Source organism: Macrobrachium nipponense, chromosome 36, assembly GCF_015104395.2.
Source record: "Macrobrachium nipponense isolate FS-2020 chromosome 36, ASM1510439v2, whole genome shotgun sequence".
NCBI lineage: Eukaryota > Metazoa > Arthropoda > Malacostraca > Decapoda > Palaemonidae > Macrobrachium > Macrobrachium nipponense.
This window is the reverse complement of record NC_087220.1, coordinates 45,205,794-45,225,968: the sequence shown is the minus strand read 5'-3', so window position 1 is coordinate 45,225,968 and position 20,175 is coordinate 45,205,794. Positions and strand designations below refer to the sequence as shown.

Below are 20,175 nucleotides of genomic sequence, written 5' to 3'. Positions count from 1 at the left end.
TTCAAATAATAATAATATTAATAATAGAAGTAGTAATAATACGATAACTAATTTCAAAAGAAAATTCTTCCCTTTGTCTTTTTCTGTATTAATTTCCCCACCTCAACTCCAGTGACACTCGGAGCTTAACAATGCCATACAATGGTCAACGAATTTAATGATTTTATGTAATTCTCTCTCTCTCTCTCTCTCTCTCTCTCTCTCTCTCTCTCTCTCTCTCTCTCTCTCTCTCTCTCTCTCTCTTACTGAGATGAGATCATTTTCATGGACATGTATGTAATAAGTTTATCATTAATATTTTCCAATAATAATACTATTAACTGTAAGTACAAAATTCATATCTGAGTATTTTAGATACAATAATCATTCCATTTCTCTCTTTTAAATACTGTAAGGACAACTCCTCTCTCTCTCTCTCTCTCGTCTCTCTCTCTCAGTCGTCATCTCTCTCTCTCTCTCTCTCTCTCTCTCTCTCTCTCTCTCTCTCTACAAGATACTTGTCATACATTTGGTGTTTCTATTTCTTCCTTTTATCTCTCTCGCTCTCAGCAAAATAATTGATAGACAGACAAACATAATTGCACAGTCCTCTGTTTCTCTCTTCTCTGGAGAAATATATGTATTTATGGGAGGGGGAAAAAGTTGCCTACAGACGTTCATTTCAATCTATTGAAACCGTAAGGAGTTATTAGGAGTTATTTCTCTCTCTCTCTCTCTCTCTCTCTCTCTCTCTCTCTCTCTCTCTCTCTCTTGTATTTTAATGAAAATATACAGTAATTTGTGAATACTACACAGTGTTGCACATGAAAAAATTAAATTAGTGATAATTTTAGAGATACGGCCCTAAGAAAAATTGCAAATTAGTGAAATTTTCCCTGTGGACATGTTTTCAAGAACGTCGTTCCGGCTTACGACGATTTTCGGGTTACGACGCGTCTTAAGAACGGAACCCCCGTCGTAACCCGGGGACTGCCTGTATATATATCTAAAACATATATGAAAATTATCTATTTTGCATAATAAATAAAAAAATAGACATCATAGCGGACGGTCCCCTTAACAATTAATACTGGTACGACAATATTTTGAAAATACTTTTAAATTTAGCTCGTAATGGGTGCAGCCCTGCCGTATATAACCAGGCAGCAAGAGAGACCGACCAAATTATAATATCCTAACTTTATCCCATCTTCTCGTTAAATAAGTTAAAAAAAAACAGCAAAAGAGGATTAGAAAGTTTTGTTTTAGCGTTTTACTCGTTTGATAAATGTGTACAGCTGTGAGCAACTGAATGAGAAACAACGTTTTGCTAGGTACAACCGAACCGGATAACAACATCTATTTGGCTTGTATTTCAACCATCACAAACAAAAGAGCGCTACCGTGAATTTTTAAACTTGAGCTGCCACGATTAGTAATTTTATTATTAAAATGTCATTGCTTGAAATAAAATACCATGTCCATGTCCTCTGCATAAACAACTTTCATGCACATTGAGTAATTATTTATCGTAAGCCAGCATGCACCACATTCATTATATGCATTTATTGTTTAGGTCTGCTTGCTTTGTGAGAGTTGAGAATTTTATATCTAATTCTATTAGTGATACCTTTTTGTTTGTTTTATGATTTACAGACAAAGTTATAATGTTCAAATTCAAGTCCGTATTGAAGGGACCTCTACAGTAGCTACAAATACGTTAGATCTGAAGAATCCATATTTCCGTTACACTGGTGTTGCGCCACAGGCTCCTCCTGGAAATAATTCAACGTCTCCTAGTGAAAACTACTGGCATCAAGTTGATGCTCAAGGTGCTAAACAAGGTAGGTGTTAATAAATAACAGTAGCCTTAATTTTATTTTTTGGCTTGAATTTTCCTTTCAGTATAATGGGATAAACAATTTATAAGTGCAAACTAATAGGAAAAAATATAAAAAGGATAGTAGTGTAGTATAATTCTTTGACGTTCCCTCATTCATCATATAACATAATAGCCATAGAGATTAAGGTGAAAGGTGCCATTTATGGTTGAAGCAGTTAAATCATGGTCATTTTTAAGTAGGTCATTAAAAATATAGGAGAATAACTTGCAATATATAAAATGGTGAGAAGAGGGAAACTTGTCAATGGTTAACATTTTATTTCTTCATGCCTCCATGAAAAAGAATAGGATGAAAATCACACTGATAAATAGCAGGATAACCTGTAGGACTCGATCAAATCAGATGGTGACTGTGTTCTTTGGTTAGATTATTCATGAGGATGAACAAATTTTTATCCAAATGAACCGCATCTTTGAGACAATACATATTCATTAGAATACAGGTGGCCCGTGGTTAACGGCGCAATCGTTCAGCGGCAATTCGGTTTTACAGCTGTCATCAAAAATATTCATTAAAAAATAAGGCATTTTAAGGTATTTTTACAGCACAATTTTTGGTCAACAGCGCCACTAGCGCCGTTATGTCTAATGAGTACATACATTTGTAGAAATACCGCGCAGCCCATAAAAGTTATGCAAATGATATTAAAAAATTTTATTGAGAGTTATTACATAGATAAGTATTAGGGTAAAATATATGCCTCTGACGCTGTTCTATGCTGAAAATATAGTTACATAAGTGCAAATTTAGCTATGGATGTGTCGATTTATAAATGTTCATGCTTTTATGTTTAAAGTGTGTAGGAAAATGTATTGCGTATAGCGTATTTTTTTATTTCTGCACAGAAATATGATACAAATTAAGGTAGCTTTTGTAACTACCCTCCACGTTCTCAGAGGAGGTTTTTTCATGTTAGTTCTTGTCCGCCACTGTTCCGAAAAATGCATGGTGTTATTTTATTAATTATGCATCTTTTCCATAAATCCTTTAAAATGTTATACATTACTTCACTGTGTCCAATAATATTGTACGTATGTACTCTCATATTATTGTATTATAAAATACTACGGCAAATCTAAGCCAGTATTCCTTGGAGCAGCCAATATTTTGGTTTCAAATCAGCTGATGGCAAAAACGAGTTTGTTTCTCCATATTCAACACAAATCTGAGCGAATTTTCTTGCTTATAGTTAGCATAAATGAATATCTAGATAGTACTTGACTTATATTGAGACAAGGTTATTTTTCCTTATATGGCATGTTTTTAGGTGGAAATATGAAGTGAATATGTCTCGTTGTGATTGTGAACTAATTTTTTGTCGTTAACAGATTACGTTGGTGGGATGTTTATTGCATAAAAAATTATGTGATTCCGTTCGCAATTTTCCTTTATATCATCATAATACGAACTTTACGTTATTTATCTTATATCAGCGTGAAACCAACAGTAAAATGTGTTCTTTCAAGCACAGTAGTTTTGATTAAAATGATTTTATCTCAATTTTATCTACGGTTGTGTTTGATGGCATACGTTTACTGGTTATCCTTGTTGCCGATGCACGATAATAGTCATAAGCAGCTTGAACAGTTTTCTCAGCTTCAGTTATAACTAGATTTAAATTGATAGTATATTTCCCAATTGATCCTTGATCTATATTGATCTTTGATTATAGCGAATTAAGTTATTACATTAAGATATCGCAGTTCTATTCTACATAACGTCATTTATAACAACTACGGTAATATAGTGTACTATAGTACGATGATTGAAATACAAGCCAAACGGATGTTATCGAATTCGGTTGTACGTAGAGAAAAATAAAAATAAATTTTCTCATTCGGTTGTTCATGGTTGTACATGTTTACACAACAAGTATAATGTTAAAACCATGCTTTCGTAATTCTCTTTCACTGTTTTTTAACTTATGTAACTAGAAGATGGGATAAAGTTAGGCTATTGTAATTTGATCTCTCATAAAATCGGATTACCGTAAGACAAATTATCGTAACTTGAACACTACAGCTACCTGTACGCTGTACGTATAAAACCTTATTATATTTTTACATACTCTAGACACCCAAAGGATTAAAGGTAGGCTTTTTTCACTTTACAGTATTTATAATACTATAATTTACAGTACAGTAAATTCTATAGTAGTACTATACGTACTGCATAAATATAATTTTACTTATTGCGCCATCGCGGGATTACGGCGCCGTTTGACTGGTCTAGGGCGCTGTTAACTGGTCTAGAATTTTGAAAGAAGGTGTGCAGCGGCCGTGGACTGTAAAATTGCTTAGCGTCAAAAATCACTTAGCGTCGTCAGCCAGGAATGGAACCCCTGCCGCTATCTGAGGGCCGCCTTTATAGGTAACCACGTACACGCAGTCCACGGCTTGCGACGTTCCAAGTTTGTGACGCCTTTCAATTATATTCATCAGAAATTATTTCCAGGCTTACAACACATGTTCTAGGGTTACAACATCGATCTGATGGAAGAAATATGACTCCAAAAAGATAAAATACCATACATATTTAATAATATTCAACTGCATGTAATGTTCAATCCCATTTTTATTGCATATATTAGAATTTTAGCATATGTCCCTTATTATGTTGCATTTTGATTCTAGCAGTAAGCCTAGCCTATGTTACCAGTTGCTACTGTAGCTTAGTCTATGATTCTGACATCTAAACCTAAGAAGCTAAAAGCTTAGAATGTGCAATAAAATGTGTAAATAATCGGTATGTACTCATTTCAAATTATTAATTAACCATTAACTATAATAAACAAACAAAAAAACAAAAAAGCTTCCAACCTTTTGTTTACGTTCAACACTACGAGTAGCAAATGATCGCCAAGCAACCACTTTTACGTAGCACACAGTATAGTAATCATAAATTTTCATCATCTCCCTTCAGCTACTGAAACTACCAAACCGTATAATAACCATTCATTTCTATTCTTTATTCTATCTTTACCTAATGGAGATACTGAGTTACCGACAGCTATAATGAAACATATAATGACATTAAAACAGAAGAAAAAAAAATTCTAGAAAATATTTGCTGGCTTCGATGATAGCAGTCTGATTAATTTTATATTTTATGATATTTAATTCACAAATGTGTTTTTGTTCCGATACGTAATACAAACCCTCGGTCCTTTAACAATAGGAAGGTACTTAGCGGTAGCTGAACCGGTCATAAGCTTCGAACAAGGCGAGGTGAGGAGTCATTTTGCTTTCGGCCGCACTAGTGGATGGACGTGCTGCTCTTCGCCTCTCTGCCCGCTTCTGCTTTTACTTGTATGTATTTGCAAGTATAAAAGTAAGTACGTATCTTCTTTTGTTTTCATTTTGTTATGGAAATGGAACAACAAGAGCCAGAGAAACGCCCTCCGCCCCCCATCAACCGCAGATTGTGCCCCGCTGTTGGGGGCCGTAAGTGTGGGGCCTTCCGCTCTTCTGTAGAGGTTGATCCTCATGATTTTTGTGCTCGGTGGAGAGGGCGAGAATGCTCTCGCACCGAGACATGTGATACTTGTATTTTTTGGTCGGAGGAGTAGTGGGAGCGCTGTGGGGGGAGGAAGAAGCTGGGAAAGCTGGCCAAGGAGTCGGAGGAGGATTCTCCGGCTACGCCCTTGATCACAGACATATCTTCCTCTTTTCTCCCTCCATCTCAGTTCCCTCGTATGGCTCCTTCCCCTTCGGGGGGAGGTTTCTCGCTCCCTTTCCTCTCTCAATCAATCGAGTGTGGAGGAGGGGGCGAGATACCCCGACATCCAGTTGTACTTGGGGTCCTCTGTTTGCTCGGGCTGGGAACTGTCCCCCCCGGGCGAGAGGAGACCCCCTCCACTAATCTACCCGACTTTTCCTTCCTCAGACTTGCTGACCACGGGGGACGATCTCGGTAGGGCCTGGTACTCGCTGGGGCTGCAAGGGACACCGACGGTCCAAGGGCTGCTGAGTCACCTGGCGAGAGGGGCCATGCTGGTAACGCACAGGCCGACTATCACGACGGTGTCCACGCCAGGATACGCTGCTCCGCCACACCTGATATACACAGCAATTAGCCACAGTGACCCCGACAGCTGCTGTGCAGGCACCGCTGCCGGAGGTTTCGATGCCCGCTGCTACGCCACCACCTGGGTTTGCTGCTCCTGCTGCAGCCCCTGACTTCCGGTGTCCCAAGAGCTCTCCTCTAGACCTGCCTCCTGTGCAGAGGATGCTGCCGGTTCCTGCCCCGCCTCCTGTTCCTGAGTATGCTGCCGCTCCAGCCCTGGTACCAGTTCCTGCCCGTGGTGTTGCTGCTCCCACCCCAGGTCCTTCCGGACCGGTGCAGTCGGGCCCTGTTGCTTCGGCAACTGCCCCAGCTCCGTCCTGGATGGAAGACCTGACGGTGGTGCTGAGGAAGCTAATGAAGAGGAAGAGGAGGAAGGTGTCGTCATCGTCTTCTTCGTCGTTGTCGCCTGCCGCCCTTCCCCTTCAACTTCTAAGGCCCCACAGCCGAAGAAGAAGAAGGTTGCCTCCTCCTCTCCTAAGAAAGCTTGTGCCGAGACTTCTAAGGGTCTGTCCCACTCTGGTGGGACGGTTGGGACTTCCTTCGGGAACGGGGCCCGTCTCTCCTTCCGCAAGGAAGAAGAAGACGGGGACCGGAGGAGTGTTGGCTAACACCGGCACCTCCTCACCTGGCGCCAGGTACCGTCTTGGCCTCTCGTTCGCGAGAGTCACCGAGTGTACCGTCGCCTGCGGGTGACCGAACAGCCAAGACCCAGGCATCCGAGTCCTCCCGGGGAGGCGGGAAGATGGGTGGGGGGGGTTGGGGGGGGGGGGTTGTCACCCGAGCGACCCTCACCAGACCAGCGATAGCTCTCGCGTCGACGCGCTGGTACCCAGGGTTCACGTGACGGTCCCAGACCGCTCGCGGGCTGAGGCGAGGAAGCGGTCCCCTCAGTCGCCTGAACCAGCCTCAGCTGGTCCAAGCAGCGTGACGCACCGTGAGGACAGGCCTAGCTCCCACCGCGACAGCGGACTCTGCAGGTCCCCTGACCGCCGCTCCTACCGGGACCGGGCAGAGACAGGGACCAGCAGCAGCTCTTCTGACGTTTGGGACCGTCGCCGCTGTTCTTGGTCTAGCCGCTCTCCTCGGGAGAGCCGCTCGACCAGGCCTGCAGCCCGATCGCCACTGCGGGTTGGCGATCACCTGCAGTTCCCTCAGCGGGTGGGGGGGGAGCGTCAGGTTTGCCTCTCCGATCCCTTCAACTTCCTTGGGCTTTACTGGGAAGAGCTAGGCAATCAGGAGCGATCACGAGGGGCTCGCCCCTCGCAATCCCACCACGACGCGCTACGAACCTGGCACGGTCCTTGAACCAACCAGATCATATGCGCAAGTGGTAGGAGGAGACCAGGAGGGGTCTGTTGTGGTTCCTCCTGTGGAAGGAGGAGGGTCTCGGGAGGCATTCTTGGAAGGGCTTGACGGTCCGTCTCCACAGGATGCAGTCACTCCCAAAATCCAGAGGTCGTTCACAGAGGTAATTGCGCTGATTCATCAGCACGACGACCTCGGAGACGGATCGCCGCTCCCACCTACCGAACCCACATGGGGCTTGGAGGTGTTCTGGGGACCTAAGAAGGAACCCAGGACGGCAGTGGGTCTGCCGCGATCAGCCTTGACTGATAGCATACTAGGCCAAGTGGTCGCTCTCGTCTCCGGACAGTAGGGTTCGCTTCAGTCCAGTAGGTCTGCTAAGCTCCTTCCTCCACCTCTACCGCGACACAGGCGCTTCTACGTGCCTTCAGAGGACCCTCTGCCGACCAAACAGGTTAACCCGGAGCTAGCCAGGCTAACTCCGGGGGTGTCTCTGCCGCAGCTCCTGTCTGAGAACCTTTGGTTCTCACAGCAAGAGGCCCTTCCCTAGGAAGGCAGCATTCCAAGCAGTCTCTTGGCTCGACCTGTGGTCTCTCACAGTGTCGAAAACTGCGGCCTCCTTAGGGAACATCACTCCTGAAGGAGACCTGGCGTTTGTGAGACTGTGCCAGTCTGGGGGTAGGGCCATCGCCTACCTGGCCCACCAGACGGCTAACCTGTGGGCCAACCTGGTTCTCCGGCGTAGAGACGCTGTTCTCACCCGAGTGACCAGGGCGGCCGGGTGTAAGGCGGCTCTGGGTCTTCGCAATGGACCAGTGCGGAGTTCCTTCTCTCTCTCCCCAGGAGAGATGCTGGACGCTGCGGTGGAAAGACGGCGCACTGACAACAGTGACCGTTTAGTTCACCAGGCAGTCTCGAAGGCATCTGGGCAGCCTCGAGCTACTGCGGCCAAGCCCAAGAGTTTGGTTAGCGCTTCCTCTGCAGCCAAGACAATCGCATCGTCGAAGCCCAAGGGAAAGACTCTGCCTTCAACTTCTTCAAGGAGCGACCGTCACCAGCCCTCCTTCTCACGAGGGGGAGCTGGGAAGAAGTCGAAGAGAGGTGGGAAACGCTAGGGACGGCGTTCCCCCTCACCTGCTGCCTGAAGTTGGGGGGTGCCTGGCGAGCCATTGGGCAACATGGCAGCACTACGGTGCGGAGACCTGGATAGTAAACATTTTTCGGGAGGGATATGTACTACCCTTCGAGTCTCGGCCACCCCTCACCTCCAACCCGGTCCATCTGCAAACCTACGTTCCTGGCTCGACCAAGGACGTGGCGCTTCGGCAGGAAGTAGAAGCCATGCTGAGCAAACGTGCTGTGGAGATTGTACAGGATCAGTTGCCGGGCTTCTACAGCCGCCTCTTCCTAGTGGAGAAGTCCTCAGGGGGCTGGCGCCCGGTGATAGATCTCTCTCCCTTGAACCGATTCTTTCACCAGACTCGGTTCACGATGGAAACAGCACATTCAGCGATCGATTCCATCAGGGAGTACGACTTCATGCTTTCAGTGGATCTGAAGGACGCGTATTTCCAAATACCCATCCATCAATCCTCCAGGAAGTACCTCCGCCTCATCCTCGACAGGACGGTGTACCAATTCAGGGCACTTTGTTTCGGTCTCTCAACCGCCCCTAAGGTGTTCACGCTTGTGTCGGCTTGGGCCCACTCGGTAGGGATACGTCTCTTGAGGTATCTCGACGATTGGTTAGTCCTGGCGAGCTCCCACTCGCAGTTGCTGCAGGACAGAGATCGACTCCTCGAATTCTGCCGCAATCTCGGAATCGTAGTGAATTATGAGAAGTCAGAGCTCAAACCCAAGCAGAGAATGAAGTACCTGGGCATGCTGATCGACACGGTAGCAGGGCGAGTCTTCCCCGCAGATTCGTGGATCAGCAGGTTCAGGGAGGCAGTAAGACAGTTCCTGTCTCTACAGGAGCAACCAGCTCAGCAGTGGCAAGTCGTGATTGGCCACCTGTCGTTTCGAGAAGCTAGTCCCTCACGGGCATCTTCACCTGCGGTCTCTTCAGTGGAGACTAAAGGAGAGTTGGTCACAGGCAAGAGACCCTCCCTTCTTTCCCATGTCCCTCACGGAGGAGGTGAGGCAGGACCTAGCCTGGTGGCTGGATGACGGGAACCGTGTAAGAAGAGTGCCTCTTCGCACTCCCCCCCCCTGCAGATGCTGCTCTTCTCGGACGCATCAACCGAGGGATGGGGTGCACACCTGGAGGAGTTGCTGACTGCAGGTGTGTGGGACCATCGCGACAAGCACCGTCACATCAACGTCCTGAAGCTCAAGGCAGCGTTCCTCACTCTCCAAGAGTTCCGGGATCGCCTGGTGGGACACTCGGTGGTGTTGATGTGCAACAACACCACAGTAGTGGTGAACGTCAACAAGCAGGGGGGGTCTAGTGTCCCTCCCGCTGCACCAGTTGACGTTGCAAGTGCACAAGTGGGCCGCAGCACACTCAGTAGAGCTGTCGGCCTGCTACATTCCAGGCAAGAGGAATGTGGTAGCCAACAAGCTCAGCCGTCGGGATCAGGTGATAGTAATTGAATGGTCCCTTCATCCAGACGTGGCGGAAAGGCCCTTCAACCTGTGGGGGCTCCCAGTCGTGGATCTGTTCGCCACCCGGCACAACAGAAAACTCCAGGGTTTCTACTCGATTGTGCTGGACCCATGGGCAGCCGCAGAGGACACTCTTCAGTATCCGTGGGACAACCTCTTCTTTTATGCCTTTCCCCTGTTCTGTCTGATTCCCAAAGTGATCAGCAGGGCGCTGATCACTGCGAACCTTCGGATGATACTGGTGGCGCCCAAACAACCTCAGGCCATTTGGTATCTGGACCTGCTGGCTCTGCTTGCCGAAGCGCCAAGAGAAATTCTGCCCTGGCACAACCTCCTGTGCCCGCCACACATAGAACGGTACCACCGGTCCGTCGAGTCCCTGTGTCTTCACGGCTTGGTGCTATCCACCATCTCTTGCAAGCGAGAGGCTTTTCTCGCAGCGCAGCAACAGAGATGGCCGGATACCTCAGACAGTCCTCTGCAGCTGTCAACCAGGGGAAGTGGTCCACCTTCTGTGGTTGGTGTCGTGGACGGGGTCTCTCTCCTCTCAGAGCCACTCTTCAGCAGGTAGCGGATTTCCTCGTCTTCCTTCGCCGAGAGAGGCTCCTCTCCGTCTCTGCAGTTAAGGGCTACAGAGCCGTTCTGGCCTTAGTCCTTAAACTGCGAGGTGTGGATATCTCCTCCTCTTTGAGATCTCCCTCCTGATGAAGAGCTTCGAGAGGTCTTGCCCACCCAGGGAACTCAGGCCCCTGGGGTGGGATGTTACTCTCGTCCTTAGGAGTTTGACTCGCAGACCCTTCGAGCCACTCCGAGAGTCGTCAGACAGGGATCTGATCCTCAAGACCCTCTTCTTGCTGGCCCTGGCATCAGCGAAGAGAGTAGGGGAACTTCATGGTCTTTCCTTCAATGTCAAGCATTCCAGGGGACGGGGATCCACGACGCTCAATTTCGTCCCGAACTTCATAGCGAAGACTCAGAATCCTTCGGTCCCTGACGACCGGTTCAAGTCCTTCACGATCCCCTCCCTGAAGGATTTCACCGATAATGATGCGGATGAGATGCTGCATTGTCCTATGAGGGCGCTACAGCGCTATCTGAAGAGAACTCAGCACCTCAGGCCTGAGTGTCGTTAGCACCGTGTTACCAGGGGTTACCAAGAAAGAAGTTTCCAAGAACACTTTCTTTCTGGCTGCGTGAGGTGATCAGGAGTGCATACTAGACAGCTGGTAGTGATGACACCCGTACCCTTCGTCCAAGAGCCCACGAAGTCAGAGGTATTGGTTCAACCCTTGCGTTCTGCAAGAACTTCTCCCTGGCGCAGGTTCTGAAGGCAGGGGTTTGGACCAACCAGACCACCTTCACTTCATTCTACCTTCGGGATATCACCCACAGGTCCTTGGACACTTTTTCCTTGGGACCCGCGGTGGCTGCTCAACAAGTTGCGTAGTCTACCCAGCACCCGAGCGGACAGAACAGCATCACATCCTTGTGTGACTGCATGAATGGACGAGTGAAAGAGGGTGTGACTGGCTTCTCTTCCTCCTTCATTCTTCTCCTCTACCTGTGGGGAGAGGGCCATGGTCGTCACTACGCTTGCCTCCCTCTTATAAATTTGGTCCAGAAGTCTGACCACTGATCCTGCGGTGCACACCCCGATCAGCTTGGCTGAGGCTAGGATCCCTCCCTCTGCTCTTACGACCAGGGAGGGAATCCAAGGTAGGACGAACACCAGTCTGTTCATAAGACTCAGATTCCACCCACCAATAAGTGAGTCTTCCTATTGTTAAAGGACAGAGGGTTTGTATTACGTATCGGAACAAATAACAATTTGTCAAAAATTGTATTTTTCCTAACTATACAAACTAGGTCCTTTACATATAGTCCCACCTCATGCCACCCCTCACTCTGCGTTTCCTGGGCCTAAAGCAAAGTGACTCCTTGCCTCGCAGTCGAGCTTACCGCTAACTGCCGGACAAGTAGTTAACTACCGAACCCCTTTGTTCGAAGCTTACGACCAGTTCAGCTGCCGCCAAGTACCTTCCTATTGTTAAAGGACCTCAGGTTTGTATAGTTAGGAAAAAATACAATTTTATACATTCAACTCCCTGCCAGATATACTTAGCTATAGACTCCGTCGTCTCCGACAGAATTTCAAATTTCGCGGCACACGTCTACAGGTAGGTCAGGTGATCTAACCGCCCTGCCCTGGTGGCAGGACTAGGAACCATCCCCGTTTTCTAATCAACAGAATTCTTTCTGTCGCCGGACCATCAACATTGTTGTTGGTTCCTCTCGATTGGTTTTCTTTTTTCGCCGGCAATTGATCTTCTTGACCGACTTTTGGTGACGTATCTGGATTGTTGGATTGGCATACGCTTTTGTGGACTGTTTTGTGGACTTGATTTTGGTTTTTTCTTTGTAAATATGTCCTGACTCTGGGATGGTTGTGAGACGTTTGTGAATGTAGGCTGTAAGGTGAGGTTGCCGAAAGCTTCGGTTAGACCCTCACACGGTATGCAAGAGGTGCAGGGAGTATGATGTTCTTTTACTAATACTTGTAAAGAATGTGAGAATTTGAGTGAGAACGAATGGAAGAATCTAACTAATTATTTGAAAAGTTAGAAAAGAGAGAGAGCGAGGAAGGCTTCTCATAGAAGTTTAAGTAGTTCTAGATCTGAACTAATTCCAAGCTTGGGATCTTCCCAAGGGTAAGTATTGCTACTTCTCCTTCCATTGCAGCCCCTTCTCCTATTGCAGAACCTGTAGATCCAGGCGAAAGAAACCTTGCAGATCTAAAAAGCAGCCTTTCAAGAAAATAATGGAAAACAAAATGGCTGCCATACAAGGTAAGGCTAGTGATTTGTCATTAGACAGTGATATAAGTGTCCCCAGTGTAGTGGAGGGGGCATCTGGTTGGCTCAGCAACGCTCCTAGGTCTAGACCTCTTCCAAGCTCACATGCCCAGAGGAGAAGGAATGTCGAAAGCCGAAAGGAGGTTGTGGAGAATCCCCACCGATCAGGTGTCCCTTCGGCGGTTTCTGTGACACACCCCAGACTGCCAAGGACAGCTATTGTAAAAGCGTCCTACGTGAGTGTTTCTCGTCGTCGGGATCTTCATCACCGAGACGTGATTGGAGAGATTCCGATCGATCTCGGCCTCTCAAGAGGAGTTGGAGGGCGCCGACTATTGACTCGAGCCCTGAAAACTTCCCTGAGGAGTCTCCATCGGGAGTTAAGAAGGCGAGAAGAGCCATTCTTCCAACCAGAGTGAGGAGGAGGCAGGTGGAGGCTATGGACTCCTCCCCTCCTCCTTACCCTCCTCCCGAAGAGGATAAAGAGGAGGCTACAAAGAGGTTCATGATGGCGATGCAGGATCAGATTTCGTCATTTGTAGGAGTCCGGTCAAAGGAGCCTCCTAGAAGGAAAGACACTTCCCTCCTATTAAAAGATCCTCCAGACGTATGGAGGTATCTACCTCCAGGATCGATACTCCTACCCGAGGTGAGGTTTCCTGTACGAACCTGGATGAATCAATCAGACTCTGGCACCGGCCAGGAGTGAGGAGTCACCCAGGAGCAGGAGCCAAGAGCCAGGAGTGAGGAGTCAACCAGGAGGCAGGAGCCAAGAGCCAAGAGTGTGGAGGCATCTATGGCAAGAGGCAAGAGCCACGAGGCCAGAGGCCGGAGGCTTCGAGCCAAGGAGGCAAGAGCCAAGGAGGAAAACAAGAGGCCAGGAGGCCATAGGCAAGAGCCAGGAGCAAGAGCCAGGAGCCAAGGAGGCCAAGAGCCATAAAGGAGGCAAGAGGCCAGGAGGCAAGAGGCAGGAAGTCCAAGAGGAGGGGCAGGAGTCCAGGAGCAGGAGCAGGAGTCCGGATCCGGAGGTCAGGATGGCCAGGAGTCCGGAGTCCGGTAGTCAGGAAGGCAGGGAATCCGGATTCAGGAGGCAGGAGTCAGGAGCAGGAGGCAGGAGTCAGGAGGCAAGAGTCAGAGGCAAGGAGTCAAGAGTCGGGGACGGGGACTCGGGTCCTGGAGGTTATGACTCTTCGCCAAATGGGAGCTCCTCTCCTTCAGAACATAGGAGGTCTTGGAAGGACTCTTCCTCAAAACGGGAACGTTCTCCTTCGTCGGATCGAGGGTTAGACGAGTTGTCTGACGACGATCCTCCTGCTAATGAGGGACTTTCTAGTTACAAAGTCTTGGCCTCTTTACTACTACAAGAGTTTGGAGATTCTCTTAGTCCTGCAGCTCCTCCTCTCCTCGTTCGCTCTTTTCGAGCTCAGCTACGGCTAAATCGTCGGCCTTCTTGAAAATGAAGCCTGCGATATCAATGAAGAAGGCACTCCATTCTTTAGATTCTTGGATGGACAAGAAGAAGGAGTTAGGAAAGACGGTATTCTGCATGCCTCCTTCCAGATTGCACGGGAGAGGTATTTGGTATGGGACAGGAGAGACTATGGGTCTTTCTTTACCCCGCCTCTGCAGATGCCGACTTTGCCAGTTTAGTGGAGGCCTCTAGACGTCACTCCTTAGGATCGGTCAGAGCGACGTGGAGCACTTCAGAGTTGAACCACTTTCTAAAGGGACTTTTTGTCACTTTAGAGGTGTTCAATTTTCTGGATTGGTCGCTCGGAGTTCTGGCCAACAAATCTAAGGATCCGGAGTTTCTGAAGAACCCAGAAATTCTCCATAGCGTGCTGTCCTGCATGGACAAGGCAGTACAGGACGGTTTCTGGTGAAGTGGCTTCACTTTTCGGTGCTGGTCTCCTGAAAAAGAGATCAGTGTATGGTTCCCTTTTATCGAAAGGGGTTTCTCCGAGCCAGGGGACTGCCTTACTGTTCGCCCCGCTATCAGATCATCTGTTTCCTTCTCAGTTAGTCAAGGATATATCTCGCTCACTAACTGAGAAGGCGACACAAGACCTACTTACTCAAACGTCCAAGAAAGGACGACCGGTAGTGGCGACGGTTTAAGAAGGAACCTCGTCCTACTCAGCAGCCCTTTCGTGGAGGTGCAACGGCTCGTCCACCTGCCAGAAAGAAGAGCTCTGAAAAGAGAGGAAGGTCTTCATTTAGACCATTCAAGAGATCTAAGTGACTTGTTGCTCCTCCAAGCACCAGTGGGCGCCAGAATCCTGAACTTTGCAGGAGTATGGGAACAAAGGGGAGCCGACCCTTGGTCAGTGTCGGTCCTGAAGAAGGGATATGTAATCCCCTTCGACGACAAACCGCCCCTAACATCTACGCCTCGGGAACTGTCAGCGAGGTACAGAGACCCGTTAATGCGAAAGACTCTCCTTCAGATGGTGGAGCAAATGTGGGAAAAAGAGGCCATCGAACTGGTACGAGATCCACACTCCCCGGGATTTTACCAAATGCCTTTTTCTAGTACCAAAGGCATCGGGGGGGTGGAGGCCAGTTCTGGACGTAAGCGCTCTGAATCGCTTCGTACAGAAAAAGAAGTTTCGTATGGAAACGTCCGCCTCTGTCATGTCGGCGCTTCGCCCATGGAGATTGGATGGTCTCTCTGGACCTGCAAGACGCCTATTTCCACGTTCCCATTCACCATTCAGTCAAAGAAATATCTTCGCTTTGTGATAGGAGACAAGATCTTTCAATTCAGGGCTCTGTGCTTCGGTCTGTCTACAGCCCCACAAGTATTCACCAACCTGATGGCGAATGTAGCAAGATGGCTTCACCTATAGAGGGGATAAACATCTCCCTCTACTTGGACGACTGGCTGATCAGGGCCAAGTCGAAGAGTCAGTGCTTGGAGGACTTGGAAGTAACAAGAAACATGATAGATTCGCTAGGGTTGCTCGTCAACCTCGAGAAATCACAACTGATCCCCAGCCAGAACTTGGTCTATCTGGGGATTCAGATGGATTCTCGGGGTTTTCGGGTATATCCTTCGCAAGAAAGAATCGCTCGAGGTTTGTCGAGAATCTCAAGCTTCTTAGAGAGAAAGGACAGCTCAGCGAGGGATTACCTGAGCCTATTAGGGACCCTGTCCTCATTGGAAAAGTTCTTCTAGCTAGGGATGACTTCACCTTCGCCCTCTTCAGTTTTTCCTCAAAGAGGTGTGGAACTGGAAGACGGGTCAACTCTCGGACATCTTCCAACTTCCACAAGAAGTAAAAGATCATCTGAGGTGGTGGATCCCTCAGCTTCAAAAGAACGAAGGCTTATCGCTTGCTCTGCAGAACCCAGACCAAGGTTGTTGTTTACCGACGCTTCGGAGTCGGGATGGGGGAGGCAGACTCCTGGGAGCAAGGGAGGTGTCAGGCACCTGGACAAAGGAACAGGTGTCCTGGCACATCAATTGCAAGGAACTTGTGGCCATACACCTAGCCTTAAAGTCCTTCGAAAAGATAGTCAGAGACGGGTAATACAGATCAACTCAGACAACACCACGGCTCTGGCTTACATAAGAAAGCAAGGAGGCACGCACTGTTCTCCCTCTATCAGTTGACAAAACACCTGTTAACCTGGACGGAAGAAAGAGGCATAAACTCTCCTCACAAGGTTTGTTCAAGGGATCAAAAATGTGAGAGCGGACAGACTGAGCAGGAGAAACCAGGTCCTTCCCACAGAATGGACCTCTTCACGAAGAAGTGTGGTCGAAGTCTTTGGTCCCTGTGGGGGAGACCTCACATAGACCTGTTTGCGACGTTCCTCTCCAAAAGAATAGAGAACTTTTGCTCTCTAGTAGAGGATCCGAGAGCCTTCACAATAGACGCGTTTCTCATGGATTGGTCGGGTGTGGACGCTACGCCTTTCCCCGTTCAAAATCCTGGGGGAAGTGCTCAGGAAGTTTGTAGCTTCGAAGAGCACGAAGTTGATACTCATAGCCATTTTGGCCAGCACAGGAATGGTTCACGGAGGTACTGGAGTGGATAGTGGACTTCCCCAGATCGCTTCCAAACAGACACGATCTACTCAGACAACCCCACTTCGAGAGGTTTCATCACAACCCTCCCAGGTCTCGCTCTGACTGCCTTTCGACTATCGAAAGACTTGTCAGAGCGAGAGGCTTTTCTCGCGAGGCTGCGGGCTCTATCGCTAGAGCCCGCAGAGCTTCGACGAGAAGAGTATACCAGTCGAAGTGGGAAGTCTTTAGGAGGTGGTGTAAGGTTCAGAAGCTGTCCTCCTCCAGTACCTCTATAGTGAATATTGCCGATTTCCTCCTCTTTCTGAGAAAGGAGTCACACCTATCTGTCTCGACAATAAAAGGATACCGAAGCATGCTGTCTTCGGTTTTCAGGAATCGAGGCCTAGACATTGCTAACGACAAAGATCTACACGATCTAATTAGATCTTTTGAGACGTCGAAAGCAGCTACTCCTAGAACACCTAGTTGGAATCTAGACGTGGTCCTGAAATTCCTTTCATCGGACAAATTCGAACCTTTACATCTGGCGTCCTTCCGAGACGTTACTAGGAAATGCTTGTTCCTAGTGGCTCTCGCTACAGAAACAAGAGGACGAGCGAATTACACGCTCTGGATTCCACGGTGGGGTTTCAAAGGAGATGCCTTGCCATCTGTTCTTTCCAGACAATGTTTCTGGCAAAGAATGAAAACCCATCAAAACCTTGGCCCAGAAGTTTTGAGGTAAAAGGCCTATCTAACCTGGTAGGCAGAGAGATAGAGAGATCTCTCTGTCCAGTGAGAGCTCTTAAATTCTATTTAGAGAGGAAGAGACAGATGGGAGCTTGTCAACAAGGTCTTTGGTGTGCAGTGAAGAACCCCAAACGACTCATGTCCAAGAACGCCTTGGCTTTCTTTGTGAGAAGCGTTATTACGGACGCTCACAAGAACTGCTCGGAGGAATCCTTCGGTCTTCTAAAAGTCAAGACGCATGAAGTAAGAGCAGTAGCAACGTCTTTGGCGTTCCAAAAAAAAGAATATGTCTCTGAAGAATATCATCGAGACTACATATTGGAGGTGCAATTCAGTGTTTGCATCTCATTATCTGAAGGACGTAGAGAGTGGACCTATGAGAAGTGCTTCTCGCTAGGGTCCTTTTGTATAACAGCAGATACAGTATGGGTCTTGGAGCAAAGACTGATCCTTAATTTTTGTGTTTTTTATCGTACATAAAACCCTCTTGTCAGATAGTGCTTGGTTTTCTAGCAGCAAGCTCACTACTGTCGCACGGGAGCAGAGTGTCATTGGCTGGTAGGCGATCAAGGGTAGGTATGACTAGTAGGGGAGTACAAAAATTTTTTTTTTTGTATATTTGTAATGAAAGTGTAATTATGTTTCGAGTTTTTGGTGGTTGTGAGGAGTTCGGGGATAACTCCTTACAATCTTAGAACTAAACATGGATGTTAGGATCAGGTGTCGGGATCGGTTTTGTGCTCCTTGAACAAGGTGTATTGTCATGTAAGTGGAATAGCACCCATGACAAAGGCCTTTAGGCTCTGCCGAGTAAGTGGATAAGACCCCATGGCAGACCCACAAGAACTCTTAGCCATAGATCATTATCTCGCTGAGGCTCTTGAGGCTAAGCAGACTACAAGGCAGTAGCGCGAAGTCTTCAGCCTAATAAGGTAGGAAACCAAGGTTTATAAATACCTACAACATATGTTGTTTACCTGTCTATTTCAGTAGTTAGCTGTCTCTTACCCACCACCAATGGGTGCTAATCAGCTAAGTATATATCTGGCAGGGAAGTTGAATGTATAAAAATGATATTGTCATGTTACAATAAAAGTTTTTTATACATACTTACCTGACAGATATATACGATTAATAGCCCACCCAGCCTCCCCGCAGGAGACAGGTGGAAGAGAAGAATTCTGATTAGAAAACGGGGATGGTTCCTAGTCCTGCCACCCAGGGCAGGGCGGTAGATCACCTGACCTACCTGTAGCGTGTGCCGCGAAATTTGAAATTCTGTCGGAGACGACGAGTCTATAGCTAAGTATATATCTGTCAGGTAAGTATGTATAAAACTTTATTGTAACATGACAATATCATTTTTTGACAAATTGTTATTTTTTATTAAATGTATTGCATGAACAAGTTTTTCAATTTACAGCATCCTTTTACCAATAGAATAAAAAAATAAAATTCTTTGTGAATCATGAACAGCCGTAAATTAAAAAAAACATAACAATAATAAAAGATTCTCAGATGAGTAAAACAATATATATATTTATTGTCGTTGTTATTATACAAAAACAAGTTTGTCGACTACCTTGGAAACCAATGCTGCTTTGTTGACTTTGTGTCATGAAATCCAAAGAATGTGGTAGGCTTGGCCTAGTGCCTAAAGTTTGCACTTTTTCAATATAGAAACATAACAAAAATAAAAGTTTCTTAAGTAAAACAACATTTGTATTTGTTGTGTGTTGTCTGGAAATCCAAAGCTTAGGCTTAGCCTAGTGCCAAACTCTTGCACATTTCTAAAACTAGCCTATACCACATGGAATGTTCAGTCCCAAAATTTTAGGCCATAAAATTGGTCTTTTAAATAAATTCACCATAAATCAAAATATTGTGCTAGAGACTTCCAGTTTGTTGCAAAATAAAGGTAAATGATTGAATATTACTCGAATGTAATAGTTTTAGCTTACAATTGCGTTTTTCAACCATTTCAGTCGAGTCAAAGTTGACCGAAGGTTGAAATTTTGGCACATCGTTATTTATATGAAAATATTTCAAAACTGACAAAAGCTACAACTATGGGTTGTTATTTGTTGTATTCTACATGAAATTGCACACATTTTCATATATAAAACTCTATGTAACGGCTAATTTTTGGAATGGTGCAAACATTACGACAATCGGGCGAAAAAATTTCTGATTTTTTTTGGAAGAGTTACTGCGCGGACGTTAGGAAAAAGTTTTTTTTTTTTTTTTTTTTCATAAATTTACCATAAATCAAAATATTGTGCTAGAGACTTGTAATTTGTTGCAAAATAAAGGTAAATGATTGAGTATTACTAGAATAAGAATTTTAGCTTACAATTGCGTTTTTCGATTTTTTCGGTGAAGTCAAAGTTAACCGAAGGTTGATATTTTGGCACTTAACGTTATTTATATGAAAATATTTCAAAACTGCTAAAATATTAAACTGTGCAAACATTACGACAATCGGACGAAAAAAAATTATGATTTTTTCGGAAGAGTTACTGCGCCGACGTAAGGAAAAAGTATTTTTCATAAATTCACCATGAATCAAAATATTGTGCTAGAGACTTCCAATTTGTTGTAAAATGAAGGTAAATGATTGAATATTACTAGAATATAAGAGTTTTAGCTTACAATTGCGTTTTTCTACCATTTCAGTAGAGTCAAAGTTGACCGAAGA

The 20,175-nt window shown here is 46.5% G+C and overlaps 1 protein-coding gene across 1 annotated transcript in view; it reads left to right on the top strand.

Moving 5' to 3' along the window:
* Positions 1-20,175, top strand: part of LOC135203426 (histone-arginine methyltransferase CARMER-like) — a 261,863-nt gene that overhangs the window by 162,664 nt on the left and 79,024 nt on the right. Inside the window, exon 10 of the mRNA XM_064233154.1 lies at positions 1,636-1,823. Coding sequence (XP_064089224.1) covers positions 1,636-1,823 — 188 coding nt within the window. The remainder of the gene's footprint in view (positions 1-1,635; positions 1,824-20,175) is intronic.